Below are 15,071 nucleotides of genomic sequence, written 5' to 3' on the forward strand. Positions count from 1 at the left end.
CCCGATCAACCTCCTGGGTTCGGTGAGATACGGTTTAGAGGGCGCCGGGCGGTAAGAACGAACAGATGTAGCAATGAATGGTTTATATGTCCACCAGTTGAACGTTCCTAACCTCACAAGACCTGATAAATAAAACCAAAAGGAGAGTGGTGATGCCACCGGCATCAGTCATCTTCCGGTGAATGGAAGGACATGGGCGATAATGGAGGGTATTCCCCTTCTGCAACTGCCTCCAGTTGAGAAAATGGGGGGAGAGAATGTGATGATAAATGATCACTGGGCGATGTTGGTAATGGGGTCTAAGATGGAAGTCAGCTCTACTTGAGATGTGGAACTAGAGCTTTGCTTACCACTTTGAATATCGGATTTATGACAGATTGAGGGTCTATCCCTGGACTTGGAGGGTGACCATACAACTGCCCGTTACATTCATATGACTTATGAGAAGACGAAGGATATCGTATCATCGGAGGAACCATGTATGATGAGTGTTGTGGACTGGAAGAATCGGTACGGATCCACGGCCGTGGTGATGGTGATAGGGAAAGGAGATTTAGAGGTGGAGGTGAGGAAGCTCCCGATGCAGAGGATGTAGTATCAACAGAGGCACGTATGCAGAAGTCATTGAACTGGTGGTCCAGAGAGATAGAGTTCGATGACCGAGCAGAAGTGGGGAAATCATCAAAGGACGTCGTGCCCGTGCGTAGTGAGGAAGCGGACGTCATTCGGTTGATCCCATACAGCGTTGGCCTTCGCGTCCGTGATGGGCCAGGGTCGCTATCGACTGTAGCGAACGAGATGGCGGACATTCGGCTTAAGCTGTGAACGTCTGATGAAGACATGGAATGATCGTCATCAAAGCCTCTTCGTCGAACTTTCGTCAAACGTTCATCTCGTAACCCCCATCGGTCGTTAGGAGCCAGCGTCCCGTCGATAGGGTTAATATATCGACCTGAAGCAGCGTTCAACGTCGGCGATGACACTTTTGCACTTCCTTGGGTCTCCTTCTGTCGAATAGGACCAGAAGCAGATACCTTGCTCTTCTCCATCTCGTCGTAGGGCGTTCCTCGCTGATGGGAATTTAGCAAACTGGCATGTGTTTGCCACATCCACTCCAACTCGTTCCGCGAAGTAGTTTGCATGTACATTTGGCTGCGTTTCTGCATGACTGCACGAGCCTGCTCCCTCTGGGTCCGTTCTGCCATCGCGCGGCGTTGCTTTTCCGCTTCGCGTAATTGTCGCTCGGCCTCTTTCTTGATAGCTTTGGCATTCTTACGAGCTGAACCGTTCATAGGCTGTAACTCCGCCAATGATGGACTATCCGAGCTGGTAGATTGCGTGCGCTTGAGCGACGGCGTTGAGTTGGAAGACGCACCCGGTACTTCGTCGACGGGAGGAAGTTGCTGATGGACCTTCTCTCCGTGTCCAAACATGGAAAGACCCCATTTAGAGGGTTTCTTGCCAAGGCTGAAGTGTAGCTTGCTGCTGAGTTTGATGCTCGGCGATTGGGTAGCATCATGGGCAGGCATCGGATGGTCAGGTTCAACGCGGGGACGAGTCTGGTACTCCGGTACCATCGGTGAAGATTGTACTTCCATCGGGTAGCCCGCGTGGTAAGCATCGAGAAGGGGCTCTGCCTGTGGAGAGGATACCTCCATCTGATCGGAGTCACTCCGTGCGTGACTAGCCCACGAGGAAGCGCCCCCTTGAGCGCGTACTTCTTCTGGAATATCCGAGTAATGCGAATGTATGCGTGGATCAACGACATATTCGGATGTTTTATGTGAGGTAGGTGTGTGAATAGTCGACGTGACGAAGGAGGGGACGAATGCAGAGCGATGGGACGAGGAAGCATCGGGGATATGTGACGGGTGCAGGCTTGGGGGTTGATGGTAGGGTGATTTCGGGGCGGAGTTATGTGAATGTGACGGAGGAATGCTGCGTGGTGAAGCAGAGGGAGTGATGTGATATATGCCATTCGAGACAGATCTCGATGGCGTTGGTGGCAGAGTCTGTGTGTGAAGAGCAGGAGGCATCGGGGGACCATTCCCTGGTAGAGCCTCAATAAGGTATGGGTGTTCGAGACACTGTCGACTCGTGAGACGACTATCAGGATCATACTTCAGTAAGTCTGATATACAATCAATAAGTTTGCGAGGGACACTGCGTTCGAAATACGAAGAGAAGTCCCGAGGAGTGCTCTGACATGACATGTCAACAATATTCAATACGTACATAACATTACAGCAACCAACCTTTGGAAAAGCGAAATTAAATTGTTTCGCCATCTTGAGTCCCCTGCTCCATTTACCACCACCAAGGGATCTACCGCGGAGATCCGTTCCATGGTCTGCAGGATCCCCGAGAACCTCGCATATGCGATGTATTTGGTCTATTTGACCGGATCCTGGAAATAATGGTCGAAGGTTGACTAACTCAGCCATGATCGTACCAAGGGCCCACATATCCACTGGATTCGAGTAATCTCGACTGAGAAGCAACACCTCCGGGGCTCGATACCAACGGGTTGAGACGTATTCCGTGTATGGCGGTGAACTGAGTGTCTCCCTCGCAAGCCCAAAATCGGCTAGCTTGATGATCGCGACAACATCCTTCTCCGTAGGTGCATTTGGAGGGGCTACCGGGGATAGTGAACGATATTCGAAGAGACCCGTTGTTGTAACGAGAACATTCTCGGGCTTCATATCACGATGGAAATAACCTGAAGAATGAATGTGGTGTAAACCCGAGACGATCTGGCGAAAAATAGAAGCGACTAGGCCGCCAGCAAGGGTACGGCCTTTTCTCGCCTTTATCAGATGATATAAATTCCCTTCCATGGACTCGAAGACGAAATAGAGCTCCTTAGTATCTGGGAGGAGAAAAAAATCATAGAGTGGAATAATGCAAGGGTGAAATGGTATTGCGCGTAATGACTGAAAGGGTTGGTGAGAATGGGAGCAGTGAATGAAAGTTAATTGACATACTTCGAGCTCCTTTAGCTTTTTACATTCGTCCCAACCCCCTTCCCACTTCTTTTTCATCCTCTTGACGGCGACAAGACGCTTTCCAGCCCATTCTGGTCTAGCGCCGCCACCGCATTGCATAGGAGAGAGTGGTGTATTGGGCGGTAGCGTCCCATGCCAATCACACAACAAGACTGTTCCAAATGAACCGTCACCCAGGGTCTTGATTGGTGTATAAGAGCGATGTGAACCTTTAGGTCAAATTGCGAATATGAGAGACAAGGAAAGAGATTGAGATACTCAAGACTGACTGGAACGAGAGTCTCCGACTTGGAGTTTTCCATTCTGTATGGAAACAGAGGGTATACCAATGACAGAAACTGTCTCCTTTGGCTGAGATGAAGCTGCTGATTTGTGGGATTGGGAAGGTGGTGGTGGGTGAAAGTGACCATTTGTCTGGTGGATAGTATGTCCATTTGTCTGGTTATTGTTGTGAGAGTCGTAGTGTGTATTTGAGTGACCATTGCTCTGGTGGGCATGATTCGAGGATGTGAACATGATACGCAGAGCATTGCCTGGCGATGGAAAGTGGGAAGGAGAATTTAACGAGAGGGCCAGCACGGATGCTGAGGCTAAGGGAACATACGACGAAAGAGACAATAAGTGATGATAAGAAATGTACCGAATGCTCGCAATTAGCTAGACGAGGACTACGACTACGACGAACTCGAAAAAACAGACAAGTGTTGAAGACAAGAGAGCGGAAAAGGTAAAGCGAGGAGGTTTAGTCGAAAGAAGCATCTTCATCGCCAGACTAGGGAACACTACTAAAGCTGTGCTACAACAACCGAACTCAATAGCTCTCTCTCCCTTCTCTCTCTCCGTTGATGGTGAGTACATCCGTTTCATCCTGTGAGATTACACAACCGGTACGTTCAATAGTTTCATACTCACGCCAAAAAACTTTTAATTGTATAGTGGTATAGCCCTCAGGAATTTTCTGTGAGTCTCACTCCGTCTCAGTCCTCCCTAACACATGTCTTTCCCAGCTTTTCCCGGGTTCAACCGGATATCATTATGTTGCCCAAATATTCGGTCCCGTTCTCCTCCATCCTGCGTACCACCGAGGCTGTCTAGCCGGCTACCCTTAGACCCTACGCAATCACCTTCTCGTTATGTAGTCCAGAACTTCTCAGAACCACACCGTGGCAATTTTTTTGTGACACCCCAACGGCACCTTAATTATCTCTCAGCAACCGGTTGGCCTCTCTTTCTTCATCTCGATGATGATGCAGCCGCATCTAGATGATATATCCACCAGTGGCAGCCACTGCCTTGTGCGCGGTCCAATCTTCATTCCGGCGACGCCCCTTAGAAGAATGGTCCTTCCGCTTCAGCCCTTGTAATAAGCGACCCGCGATAGGATCTCACACTTTTCACCTCTTAATTTGGAATTCGAAACTTCTGTCATATCGTCATAAACTCACCTGCTAACCGTGCGCGTGCAATAGATTGAGTTTGGTTTAAAAACATTGTCTCACGAATTTGATCTTACAGCAAGGTCACCTATAATTGGCGGGATACTTGATATTTGACATGATATTGATCCGAGTACCATGGCCAAGTCTAGACACAAGCCTACCCTCTACTACATATGTATATATCCTTCTCGCAGATCGGATGCAAATACACTCGTATAATAATATCCCTCTCGTTTATTCCTTCTAGTACGGAACCTCATGGAAGAGCTTCGACACGCTCTCCCCATAATGGCTTCGCCGGATAACCTCCCCGAGGACAGGTCCGATGTCAATAACTTCGATCTTGGAACACTTTGCCTGGTTCTCCTTCTGAGGTAACGTATTGGTCACGATCAGTTTCTCCAACACGCTCTTCTCGATATTTTCTAGAGCATTACCGCTCAATATTCCGTGTGTCACGATTGCGTAAACCTTGGCAACACCTGCTTCGGTGAGATGATGCGCGGCAAGACACAGCGTTCCGGAAGTGTCGGCCATATCATCGATGAGGATGGCAACTTTGTCCTTGACATGCCCAACGAGAACCATGCGCGATACGGAGTTGGCCTTTTTGCGCTCTTTGTGAAAAAGAGCAAAATCGACGCCCAGGCGATCTGCGATGGACGTAGCCCTGAGATATAATGATGAGAGTTGTCATAAACCTCCTATCAGTAGGTTGTCACCTCTTGGCGCCGCCCGCATCGGGGGAAACGATTACGACATTTTCAAGATCAAAATGGGTGCGTATGTACAGGATTGATGATGGCTCGGCGAAAAGCTGGAATGGACACGTGTCAAATTATTGCCCAATCTATAAAATGCCACAGCACTTACGCTGTGCACGACAAAAATGGACAAATATGAGTGACCCACGCTTGGAAACAGGATCAAACGTTAGACTTACTTATCCACTGGCACATCAAAGAATCCTTGAATTTGTGATGCATGGAGGTCCATGGTCTATATCCAAGTTGTCAGCCCGGATCGACGCATTGGGTTGACAGAGCGCTCAAGTCAAGACAGCGCAAACACCGGAACGGTGCCCCGATATTCCTTGGAGCAGGATAGATACTTACAATGACGTGATCACAACCTGCTTTTTGTATCATGTTTGCTACGAGTTTCGCCGTGATTGGGGCGCGGCTCTTGTCCTTCTTATCTTGTCGTGCGTATGGAAAAAGAGGGACGACAGCCGTTATGCGTTTGGCACTTGCAATCTTGCAGGCATGGATCATGATACAAAGCTCCATGAGGGATGTGTTGACTGCTCCGCAGCCAGTATTGATAATGTACACATCGTTCTCGCGAACGCTTTCTGCGATGCGGACGCTCGTCTCGCCAATGCCGCTCTTGGTTACATCAGCTTTCGCAAGAGGTAGACCAAGGCTAGAGAGTGCATGGGTGAACAGCGCGCTCGCGAGTTCATTTGTATTTACCGTCGAGCAATTATCTCCGCCAGCTCGGGATGGCTGGTGCCTGTCAGGGTAAGTGTCACTCCGTAAGAGAAGGTCGCAAAAGTCAGAATCTAAAGACGAACCAGTGAAGATTTTGACTCCAGTTCCGTTCAGCATGATATTAATTTAAGTACAAGAGAGAGATATCCATGGATTGTAAGAAAAAAAAATAAGAAAAGGTGAGGAAAAGCAAAACTAACACTCATCACACGTGTCACAGAAAATCTGCGTGTGACTGCGTGACGATAAGATGATGGCTGTACAGGGCGGCTGAGAGGCAACTAAAATAGATAGGCAACTTGATGTGCACGATTCTTTGGAACATCCTAAGGGGATCACAATAACAAGTTTTCTTGTATGATTGCACCACATGTTACAACTTTGATTAAAGTCTTGACATAGGAGACGGGCCAATGGACTTCACTACTGGGATTACATACATGCCGTGCCATTAAGCGATACAAACGGGAGGAGGGCTGGATCTCCTCAAAATGCCACAAGACGCAAAATTGTAAAATCGGGAGGATAATCCGTGATTCGTTGTTTACGTACGCTTTTTGCAGAATGTCTTGTGGCGAGCACGCCAATCCTTCACCTAAGCATTGTGGAGTAGCATTATAGTTAAACGTCAGGTAGGTGACATTGATTTCATAGCTCACCTGGCAGGCTCTTCCACAATAGAAGGCGGACTATCGAACAAAGTCACTCAGTTCTCTCATGCGTCTTTTCAGCCTGAAACTGCCTAAAAATGCGTACCTGGCATCCAGAACAAGCCAAAAGCTGGCTCCGGTCGAACGTTTCACCAGGACACTGACAGTGCGATTAGCAAATGTTATAAAGATGACATGAGACTACCTCACGTCATAGTTTCCGCAGACCATGATATCTGCAGGATGGGATAGTCTTACCCTTCTCGCTTCCTCAAGGTCACCCTTCACTTCATGCACCTGACCAAGATTCTCGACAGAGACTGCCGCATCATATGCAGGACCATTCTCCATGCGGACAGAAACAGCCTTCTTGAGCTGCTCTTCAGCATCTGTGATCTTGCCCATCTTGAGGTAGAGTTCTCCGAGTGCATTGCGAGTTATGGCAGTAGTAATATTATTCTCACCAACTGCACTGAGTTTAAGGTGGAGTGCTTGCAGGTGGAGATCCTCTGCACCGGTATAATCGCCTTGGCTAGAAAGGCTAAGGGCTTGGTTGTTTATTTATAGCCGCCTGAGAAACAGCCATCCCAGAGGCCTGGTTGGAATGCAAGTGCATTGTGAGGCCAGACATTTGAAGGTGATACAGTGAGTACGATGAGATGGTAAAGGTACTGAGATGAGACTCATGAGATGTCTATTATTCAGCTCGCTTTGTTGGGAAGTGCCAACTTCCGAATCCCGCTCATGTCCGAACGATCCAGATATGTGGCCATGTTTTCATTGAAAGAAATAGCTTCGATTGTCGGGAAACAAGAACCTTGCAATCAGCATATATCAGAACCTAAGCCGCTGACTTTAGCATTAGCTTGGATCGAAGTGAATATCATGTAACAGGGTTGACATGGACACCCAGGCCAGTGGTACTTTGTGCTTTGCTAGACTGGATTACATGCCTGCCGTGCCGTTGCGATAACAGAGTCAAAACATATTTTTACCTCACACAGACAGGAAAGCTTTGAGGGTGTCCTCTTTAAAGTTCCACGAGACATAAAATATTACTCAACCATATACGGTCTAAAGTCGGGTACCTTGCATCCAAAACAAGCTAAAAAGCTGGCTCTGATCAAACGTTGTACCGGGACACTAGCAGATCATTAAGCGGGTGCCATAAAGATCTATTGAAGTGGTACATACCAGGTTATAATTTCCGCAGACTATAACATTTCCAAGGTGGAACTGTCCTAACCCTGAACTCAAGTCGCCCTTTGCTTCAACATGCACCTGATCGAGATAAGTATTAGTGCCTATTCTCTTGCGGATAGAGGCAGCCTTCCTGAGCTGCTCTTCAGGAAACTCTGCCCATCTTGATGCAGAGTTCTCCAAGGTCAATTGCGCTAAGTGTGCACAGTTGAACTCCTAAGTGACGGTTTGTGACAAAGGATATGTGTTGTGTCATGTTTGTTACGTGGCTAAAGCGAAATCATACGCTATCACTCACCGCTAACAACAAGTGCATCAATCGTCTTTCCATCCAACTGTGTATACAACGATCAATTCCAAGACTGGCTTCCTGAACTCTCTTTACTTATTTCTTTTCTCTCTCTTTCTCAATTAAACATGACTTCTTCCTCGTCCTCATCGCCAGAAATGCACCCTGCTCCTCCGGTAGACTCCGCTGAACGCTTTTCCTATAAACTTGCAACACATGAAGAGGTCCTTGAAGATCTATCTAGGTATATCCACTCCACCTATGATCAATTTTCTTCTTACGCCAAAAAGTCGCTTTCTTTTAAATCTCCCAGAGGAAGAACTATCGTCTCTTGAGCGGATATGTTTCCAGGTGGAGCAAGCGTAAGCCGCCCGCAGTGCTTGCGATTCCCTTCCGGCTCACATTTTTCATATAGGCATTGGTTCTACGAAGACTTCATCCGAGAACAAAATCCCAAATTTCCATCGCTACCGCTGAAGAAATTCTCCGCAATGCTTTTCCAAGCTTGTCCTCTGCTACACCAGTGGAGTCACGATCATGAACAAGCCTTCAATACCTTCATGCAATACAAGACTAGAGTCCCTGTATGCGGCGCAATTATGTTAAACGACACCTGGGAAAAGGTATGGTGCTCTTGGTGCTCAGGAACGAACACAACTTACTCAGATCTCTAGTGTATCCTTGTCAAGGGGTGGAAGTCGTCTTCTGGTTGGGGCTTTCCAAAGGGTAAGATAAACGAGAGCGAGCCTACCCATGAGTGTGCCATTCGAGAAGTGCGTCGTGTTGTCCACATTCCTGTCCGGCGACCTGAGATTCTCCGCTAGGTGCTTGAGGAGACTGGTTATAATCTGGCAGGTCAGCTGGTTCCTGCAAACGTAATTGAAATGTCGATCAAGGAGCAATGGATTTCTCTCTTTGTGGTACCCGGAGTCCCGGAAGACTTTCCTTTTAAAACTCGAACCCGCAAAGAGATAAGTGTACGTTCATTTAGTCACGCCTCCCCTTTTTTGTCGTAATCTTTTCTTGCAGCGGATCGAGTGGTTCAAGTTAACTGATCTTCCAACCTGGAGGCGGAACAAAGCCGCACCGGGAAAGTTTTATTTAATTTCCCCCTTCATCGCGTGAGTCTCCTTTTATTATTCGTTTATCAGTTGTCGTCAACTTCGAGTAGATCGCTGAAGGCATTCGTCACTGCCAACAAGCCTCGAGCCATGGAGGGGCGAGTTCGGAGGATTGGAGGCTACACGAGTACGGATAATTGCACACATGAGTCTAGCTCATCTTCGGCGGATAATGGCGAACCGCAGACGCCGTCTCCTCAGTATAGCGAGGCACTTCCTGCGACAAACCGTCGTGTGGCTGCCCACGAATCCGATGACGAGCAAGCTGTCGATCCTGAACACATGGACCCGCATTTTGCTCGTCTACTCAGTTCTCTGACGCTTTCGGCTGTCAAGCAAGACGATTCAAAGCCTCAGCTTGTTCTTCCGCCAGTTAAATCGCCTCTCTCGGTACTCGCTCACAACGCGACACCACTAGCCAAGCAGAATATTGTTGATTGGTCTTCTCGTGTTTCTGCCCAGTCAGAAACTCCTGGTGTGATGTCTTCTCCGCCTCCGAAACAACGGCCCTCGAACGTGACATCGTCCTCCGCACATTCCCTTCGGGTTTCCCAATCTTTGAGCATGCAGGCTTCCTTTATCGAGTCATCCACACTACCAAGTTCACCTGCTCATGATCCTGGAACTCCTTCATCAGGAGCCCTTTCGACCGCCTCGTTATCCGCTGCGTCTGCCGCATCGTCTACTTCATCCTTGGCTTCCTCTCGAAAGGTCCCATTGTCGTCAAGACGTACGTCGAGCACTGCCGACATATCACCCTACCTTCCGCGCCTGACTGAGGTTCCTGCCTCAGGCAAGATGTTGAGGCAGCTGGCCCTACTGGAATCAGTGGCCGATGAGTCTTCACGCATGACCCCTACTCTGCCCAGTAGGGAGTTACCCTCTGGCGCCCGTCGTCCGGGTCCGTCAGCTTCCGTTCCACCATCTACGCACTATCCGCAAGCTGACTTTCGCCCATTATTTGGACATATGTCATCAATGCCAGCTGAATATTATCTCACACCTACTTCTCAGCAAGCCAGCACAGGGTACCCTCAGCCGCCGCTTGTTGATGACATTTTTCAAGTGCGACCACGCTCCGGTCAGTTTACCACCCACGACTATTCCCCTCGGAATGTCCAACAAAATCAGTTGTTGTCACTGCTGACAGGCCCCCCATCCCTTCCTGTCGGAATGCCACACACTTCTCATCCACATTCCTCCTACTTGCAAGGCTACTCTACAGTCCATAATTATCAAGCCCATCCTTCCGCACTCTTCCCCCCCGCACATCAGGGCGCGGGTCCTCATATGGTAACCGGTTTCCCTACTGGGATGCCCCCAGTCAGTGCTCAAATCGCATCTACTCGATTCTCTGCCATCACACCATCAGCCCATACGTTACAATCAACTTTCCTCCCACCGCCAATCACTTCGCGAACCCCTGTGACCAACAGCGCTCAGTTACTTTCACTTCTAAACGGTAATAAACATGCACCGGCACCAGCCCCCGTTAATGCTGGCCATAGATGATTACACCACTATATCTCTGCTATAACCCCACCCTGCATCATATATTTTGCTTGTCATCAACGCCATAGTGTATATGCTACGTTCACTCTCCTCTTTTGGCATGCCTTCGCCTTTTCTCCTGCACTTATTCCTTGTCTTCGGTCCTTTACTTTCGAGACATCTTTTTCTGTCTGTCTTTTTTGACTGCGGGTTTCAATGAGTTTGACGTGAACCATTGTCATTCTCGTCGTTCATTACGTTTTGTTGCTGCAGTACAATAATTGCTATCATCCATTTGTCCACTCTCGACACCTTTCTGTCATCCTTGAATCTACAGTACTAGTTCCGGTGTCATCCTTGGTCTCGTCGCAATACCCCCTGTAGTTTTGTAGCTCCATTTTCATTCTAACCAGATATATCGCTGGCCTAGTCCGTGCTCATTCGCTTGTACTTGTCCCTTGACCGCCGAATGCAAGCCAAGTTTCGTCACACATTTGTTTTGCTACTGAAGCAAGGAAATAAATATGCTGCATGAAACCAAGGATGTGTGGAACATGTATGTCGAAAAGAAGAGATAAATGGTGATACAGGTCAGGATATATGTTTGGTAAATCCCATGCGACGGGCATACTCTCGTTCCTCTTCGACCGTCAGTCGGTCCGAACCTGACCAATTTGCTGAACTCGTCCGTGCTCTAAACCGGCTCTGTCTCGTCCTGAACAACTCCTCCATTCGCAGTGGCCGGATCGCTCCGAATATGTCATCTGGGTCAACTGTGCTTTGCGTTTGCAACGCCTGTCGGAGCTCCGGTGACTGGGCCCAATCAGGAGGATCAAACGTCCGTGGCCGATCTTCATCTTCCGAGTCAGAGTACTCGCTGTTAATGTCAGGAAGTTCAATACTCTCGCTAGGAACTTCAGGTAGCTGTTGCTTAGCTGCCCGTATCTGGGCCATCGCACGTGCTGCCATCTGATTCTGCACCATGGCGGACGGAAGCTTATCTTCGTTCTCCTGTGGTGCAACCTTAGCTTTTCCCTTGGGAGGACCAACTTTGGTAGATTTCACTTCGGTAGCTGCAGATTTAACTGCTGATGACCCAGCAGCATTCTGCGAGGCATTGTAGGTCGCAGAAGACACAAGCGCAGATGACGCGGGGACCTTAATGTTCTTGGAAGCAGAAGCAACTTTTGCTGCAGGAGTGACCAAACTGGATTTCGCCAACTTGGAAGGAAGAGTATCCTTCTTGTCTTTTGAAGGCGGCTTTTTAATTTCGGGTTTCTTATCGTCGATGGTGATCTTTCGCTTCTTTGTCGCGTCTTCCTCCGTCTTCTTAAGTACAGCAGCTTTGAGAGGCCGCTTTTCCGTAGTCTCGTCGCGCTCGCGTTTGCGCTTCTCGGATTCCTCTTTGATCTTTTTTTCCTCCTCAACAGCACGTGACTTCTCTTCATCTGCTTTGCGAGCAAGCGCTGCCTGGCGCCTCGCCTCCATCTCCTTGAGACGGGTGGCCTTTTTGTTGGCTTCTTCTTCTTGCTATACAACACTTTGAGTCCCACGAAACACTCGAGGTAAGGGTGAACAAGATACCTTCTTCGCAGCAGCAGCTGCAAGCTGTAGGCTCTTAACCTCTGGCTTGGCCTTTTTGCCCGTACCAAGCATACTATTGACGAGCTTTGTGGCTTGACCGAAGAATCCAGCCTGTGACTGCTGGGAAGACGAAGACGTCGAAGCCATGGATAGTTGGCTCTCGCTTCGCGGAATGCCACCAGACTTCGGTTGTTACTGTGAGTATTAAGAATACTGACGATTGAATTGTACATGCCTCGATAAGAGTAATAGTCGGCTGGCCAGCCTTGAGGACATTGCCCAGATCGCTCGTATACATAATTGACTCTGGGTCGGCTTCTGGTTCGGAGACATTGGATTCATTGTCCTGAAGCTGAGCCGCATCATCATGTATATCCATGGGAAAGGTACTGGGGATTACGGGCCCCTCATCTCGCTGCACTGCATTCTTCGCTGAATTACCAGTCAGGTCACTTCTGGTTTTAGTGAGTCCCTGAGACTCGGTAGGAAGTGAACTCCATGTCATGCTGTCCTCCTTGTTATTGAAGTTGAAAGCAGTCCATCCCTGTTCGCTTGCGGCCAACTTCTCCTCAAGAGGCCAACTATCATCATCGTCATCTTCCAGTGTAGCAAATTTTGCCCGATGAATCTGGGATTCTGAACCATCTGTGTATTCAGCGTCTTGGGTAGAGGGCACCCAGGCTGGAATGTCCTCTACTTGATCAAAGACAGCATCCGACAATGTGTTTGATTGCGAAGATTGTTGCATACCGCCTGCCTGTGGAAGACGCGACGAAGGAGACGATGTAAGTCTTGCCGCTAGACCCAGGGATATTGGTGGAGGAAGCGTAAAGGTTGTTGCTGGCAAATTGAAAGAGAATTCTTTGGCGAGGGGTGCGATCTGCTTCAAGATAGGAGGCATGAACACTGGAGGAGGTTGCCTATTAAACACTGGACCAGGAGGAGGAACGAAGCTGGAGCCAGAAGTACGAGTGGGAGGTGGGGAGTTGGGTGGGGTTGTTGAGACACTCTCATCCGCTGCAGACGCAGATTGAAGGGCTACCGGGCTCTCATTAGTCACGATGTCAGAGTGAACATCTTCAGTTGCCGGCTGGGATTCTTTAGCGTTTAGCGTGGAGAAGTCTTCTGACTCCGTGACCTGTTCTTCGTTGATCTTGTTCCTCTCTGCTACTCTCGCTTCTGCGGCAGCACGAGCTTCAGCAAGTGCAGCGGCTGCCACACCACCACCGAGGGACTTCCCCATGCTTTTACCCGCGCGAGCACCAAGACCTTCAACTGTACGTTTGAACACCCCAATGAAACTAGCTTCTTCCTCCTTGTCGTTCAGTGGTTCCCAGTGCTCCTCAGGGAGATGCACAGCTCTAGTCGGCACCAGGATGGATGAAGGAGTCTGAGTCGGCATAGCTGCCCCCTGGTTCAAAGGTGGGTCCTTCAAATTTTGTGGAGCAGAATCAGACTCGGAGGCCTTGGCCACCTTCGCTTTACGCCCCTCGCTGGTCTTGTCTGAAGCTAAGGGTGCAGCAGCCATGTCACCACTTTTCCGCTTCAAAGGAGCAACAATGTTGCCAGAGGGACCCATTGCGCCGACACCAGGGCCGAGAATGCTTGTCTTGTTATGCACGATGCCTTCCATGGCTTTCACTTCTCTAGCCTTCATTAGCCACGACGTACGTTTGCCCAGTGCGGAAGGTTGCGCTTGTGCTGGAGCAGCTGACGCAAAATTCCCAGCGCCCGTAGATGGTTCTCTTACGACGCGCATCGACTTACGTAGAGGAGATGGAGCGCGAAGTGTTGGAAATTGCGGTGCGCTGCTCTTGTGCGCAAGAGTACGAGACGGCGAGTCATTAAGTGGAACTACCATAGTAGTTGAATCAGGAGCGGAACTGGACGCAGGTAGAATGGGCAGCGGAGCTGTCAATGCATCCCTGACATGCGTGATCGGAGAGCTGACTGCTGGTATCTGCGGAAGTGGTTGAGTGTGATTGCCAGTGCGTACCTCTCGAACGTGGGTATGTTTCGGTGAGTCAAGGGGAACAGAACGCAAGGCGTCAGGTGGTGATACCATCGTGTCCTCTACCTCTGGGGCTGGGTCATCCTCTACTAGATCCGGATCATGACTGACACGCTTGCCCACAATCGTGCCTGCGGGCTTGGACTGAGGAAGAACTTGCTCAGCACAGTCACTGTCTGCATGAGAATGCGTGGACTCCGCGTTCTGCTTGGCGTGAAGAAGTGCTTGATGAAAGCTGTTGACAGGTGGCTGATTCTCCTTGCATATGTCCTCCTACAGAACAGACATTTTTCTCAATACATCAGTCTTCAAAGAGAAGAAATACCTCGAGAGACGAAAGAGTGGAGTTTTGCGCCTTTGCAGCTGCTGAAGTGGCTGCTCTGGTTCGCTTGGGTGCGGCTTTCTTTCGAGCAGGTGTCTTGACGAGGTCGATAATGGCTCTACAGATGCTCAGAGTAGAGAAAAGGGTGTATCAGTTCACGCACTCTTGCTTTGGGCCAGCCAAGATATTCTCGAGGTAATCGTCTAAGAAGATAAAGCCGTGTGTTTGGACTTGGTCCTCGAATAATTGCCGACATGGATCCTTTGCCATAGACATGCGAATAGAAGTTGTCCATGCTACGATTCCGGGCGCTGGGTGCGCCATACTTGCCTTCGCGTAAACTGTGAGCAATTGAAGGGTATTCGGCGTTCGCAGTAGTTGAGTAGCTAGCACCAAACAATGCATCAACAACGCGCACATCACATGACTGCAACAAATTCGCGCCATAAGTAGCAACTTAGTC

The 15,071-nt window shown here is 49.2% G+C and overlaps 5 protein-coding genes across 5 annotated transcripts; 1 reads left to right on the forward strand and 4 right to left on the reverse strand.

Moving 5' to 3' along the window:
- Positions 1-164: 164 nt before the first annotated feature.
- Positions 165-3,524, reverse strand: F5147DRAFT_562754 (Pkinase-domain-containing protein; the record flags this gene model as incomplete). The annotated part of the gene is made up of 5 exons (XM_041430639.1): positions 165-299; positions 351-2,201; positions 2,256-2,936; positions 2,988-3,217; positions 3,278-3,524. The coding sequence occupies 5 exons, from the start codon at positions 3,522-3,524 to the stop codon at positions 165-167; spliced, it is 3,144 nt and encodes a 1,047-aa protein (XP_041300266.1).
- Positions 3,525-4,534: 1,010 nt separating this feature from the next.
- On the reverse strand, positions 4,535-6,140 carry F5147DRAFT_663638 (phosphoribosyl pyrophosphokinase). Its single transcript, XM_041434907.1, has 6 exons — positions 6,024-6,140; positions 5,923-5,962; positions 5,563-5,872; positions 5,399-5,446; positions 5,170-5,264; positions 4,535-5,117 (listed from the first exon to the last, which is right to left on the reverse strand). Exons 1-6 carry the CDS (start codon positions 6,055-6,057, stop codon positions 4,691-4,693), a joined length of 954 nt encoding a protein of 317 aa, XP_041300267.1. The 5' UTR covers positions 6,058-6,140; the 3' UTR covers positions 4,535-4,690.
- A 157-nt stretch (positions 6,141-6,297) lies between these two features.
- Positions 6,298-7,293, reverse strand: F5147DRAFT_663642 (uncharacterized protein). Its single transcript, XM_041434908.1, has 4 exons — positions 6,801-7,293; positions 6,697-6,750; positions 6,600-6,629; positions 6,298-6,535 (listed from the first exon to the last, which is right to left on the reverse strand). Exons 1-4 carry the CDS (start codon positions 6,993-6,995, stop codon positions 6,485-6,487), a joined length of 330 nt encoding a protein of 109 aa, XP_041300268.1. The 5' UTR covers positions 6,996-7,293; the 3' UTR covers positions 6,298-6,484.
- A 794-nt stretch (positions 7,294-8,087) lies between these two features.
- F5147DRAFT_749833 (DCP2-domain-containing protein) lies at positions 8,088-10,712 on the forward strand (the record flags this gene model as incomplete). The annotated part of the gene is made up of 8 exons (XM_041440146.1): positions 8,088-8,323; positions 8,370-8,441; positions 8,495-8,702; positions 8,754-8,852; positions 8,904-9,056; positions 9,109-9,200; positions 9,251-10,265; positions 10,287-10,712. Exons 1-8 carry the CDS (start codon positions 8,208-8,210, stop codon positions 10,710-10,712), a joined length of 2,181 nt encoding a protein of 726 aa, XP_041300269.1. The 5' UTR covers positions 8,088-8,207.
- Positions 10,713-11,191: 479 nt separating this feature from the next.
- F5147DRAFT_663647 (uncharacterized protein) lies at positions 11,192-14,974 on the reverse strand. Its single transcript, XM_041434909.1, has 5 exons — positions 14,772-14,974; positions 14,612-14,726; positions 12,511-14,559; positions 12,276-12,458; positions 11,192-12,221 (listed from the first exon to the last, which is right to left on the reverse strand). Exons 1-5 carry the CDS (start codon positions 14,930-14,932, stop codon positions 11,283-11,285), a joined length of 3,447 nt encoding a protein of 1,148 aa, XP_041300270.1. The 5' UTR covers positions 14,933-14,974; the 3' UTR covers positions 11,192-11,282.
- Positions 14,975-15,071: the final 97 nt, after the last annotated feature.

Source organism: Suillus discolor, assembly GCF_016758755.1.
Source record: "Suillus discolor strain FC423 chromosome Unknown F5147scaffold_1, whole genome shotgun sequence".
Lineage (NCBI taxonomy): Eukaryota > Fungi > Basidiomycota > Agaricomycetes > Boletales > Suillaceae > Suillus > Suillus discolor.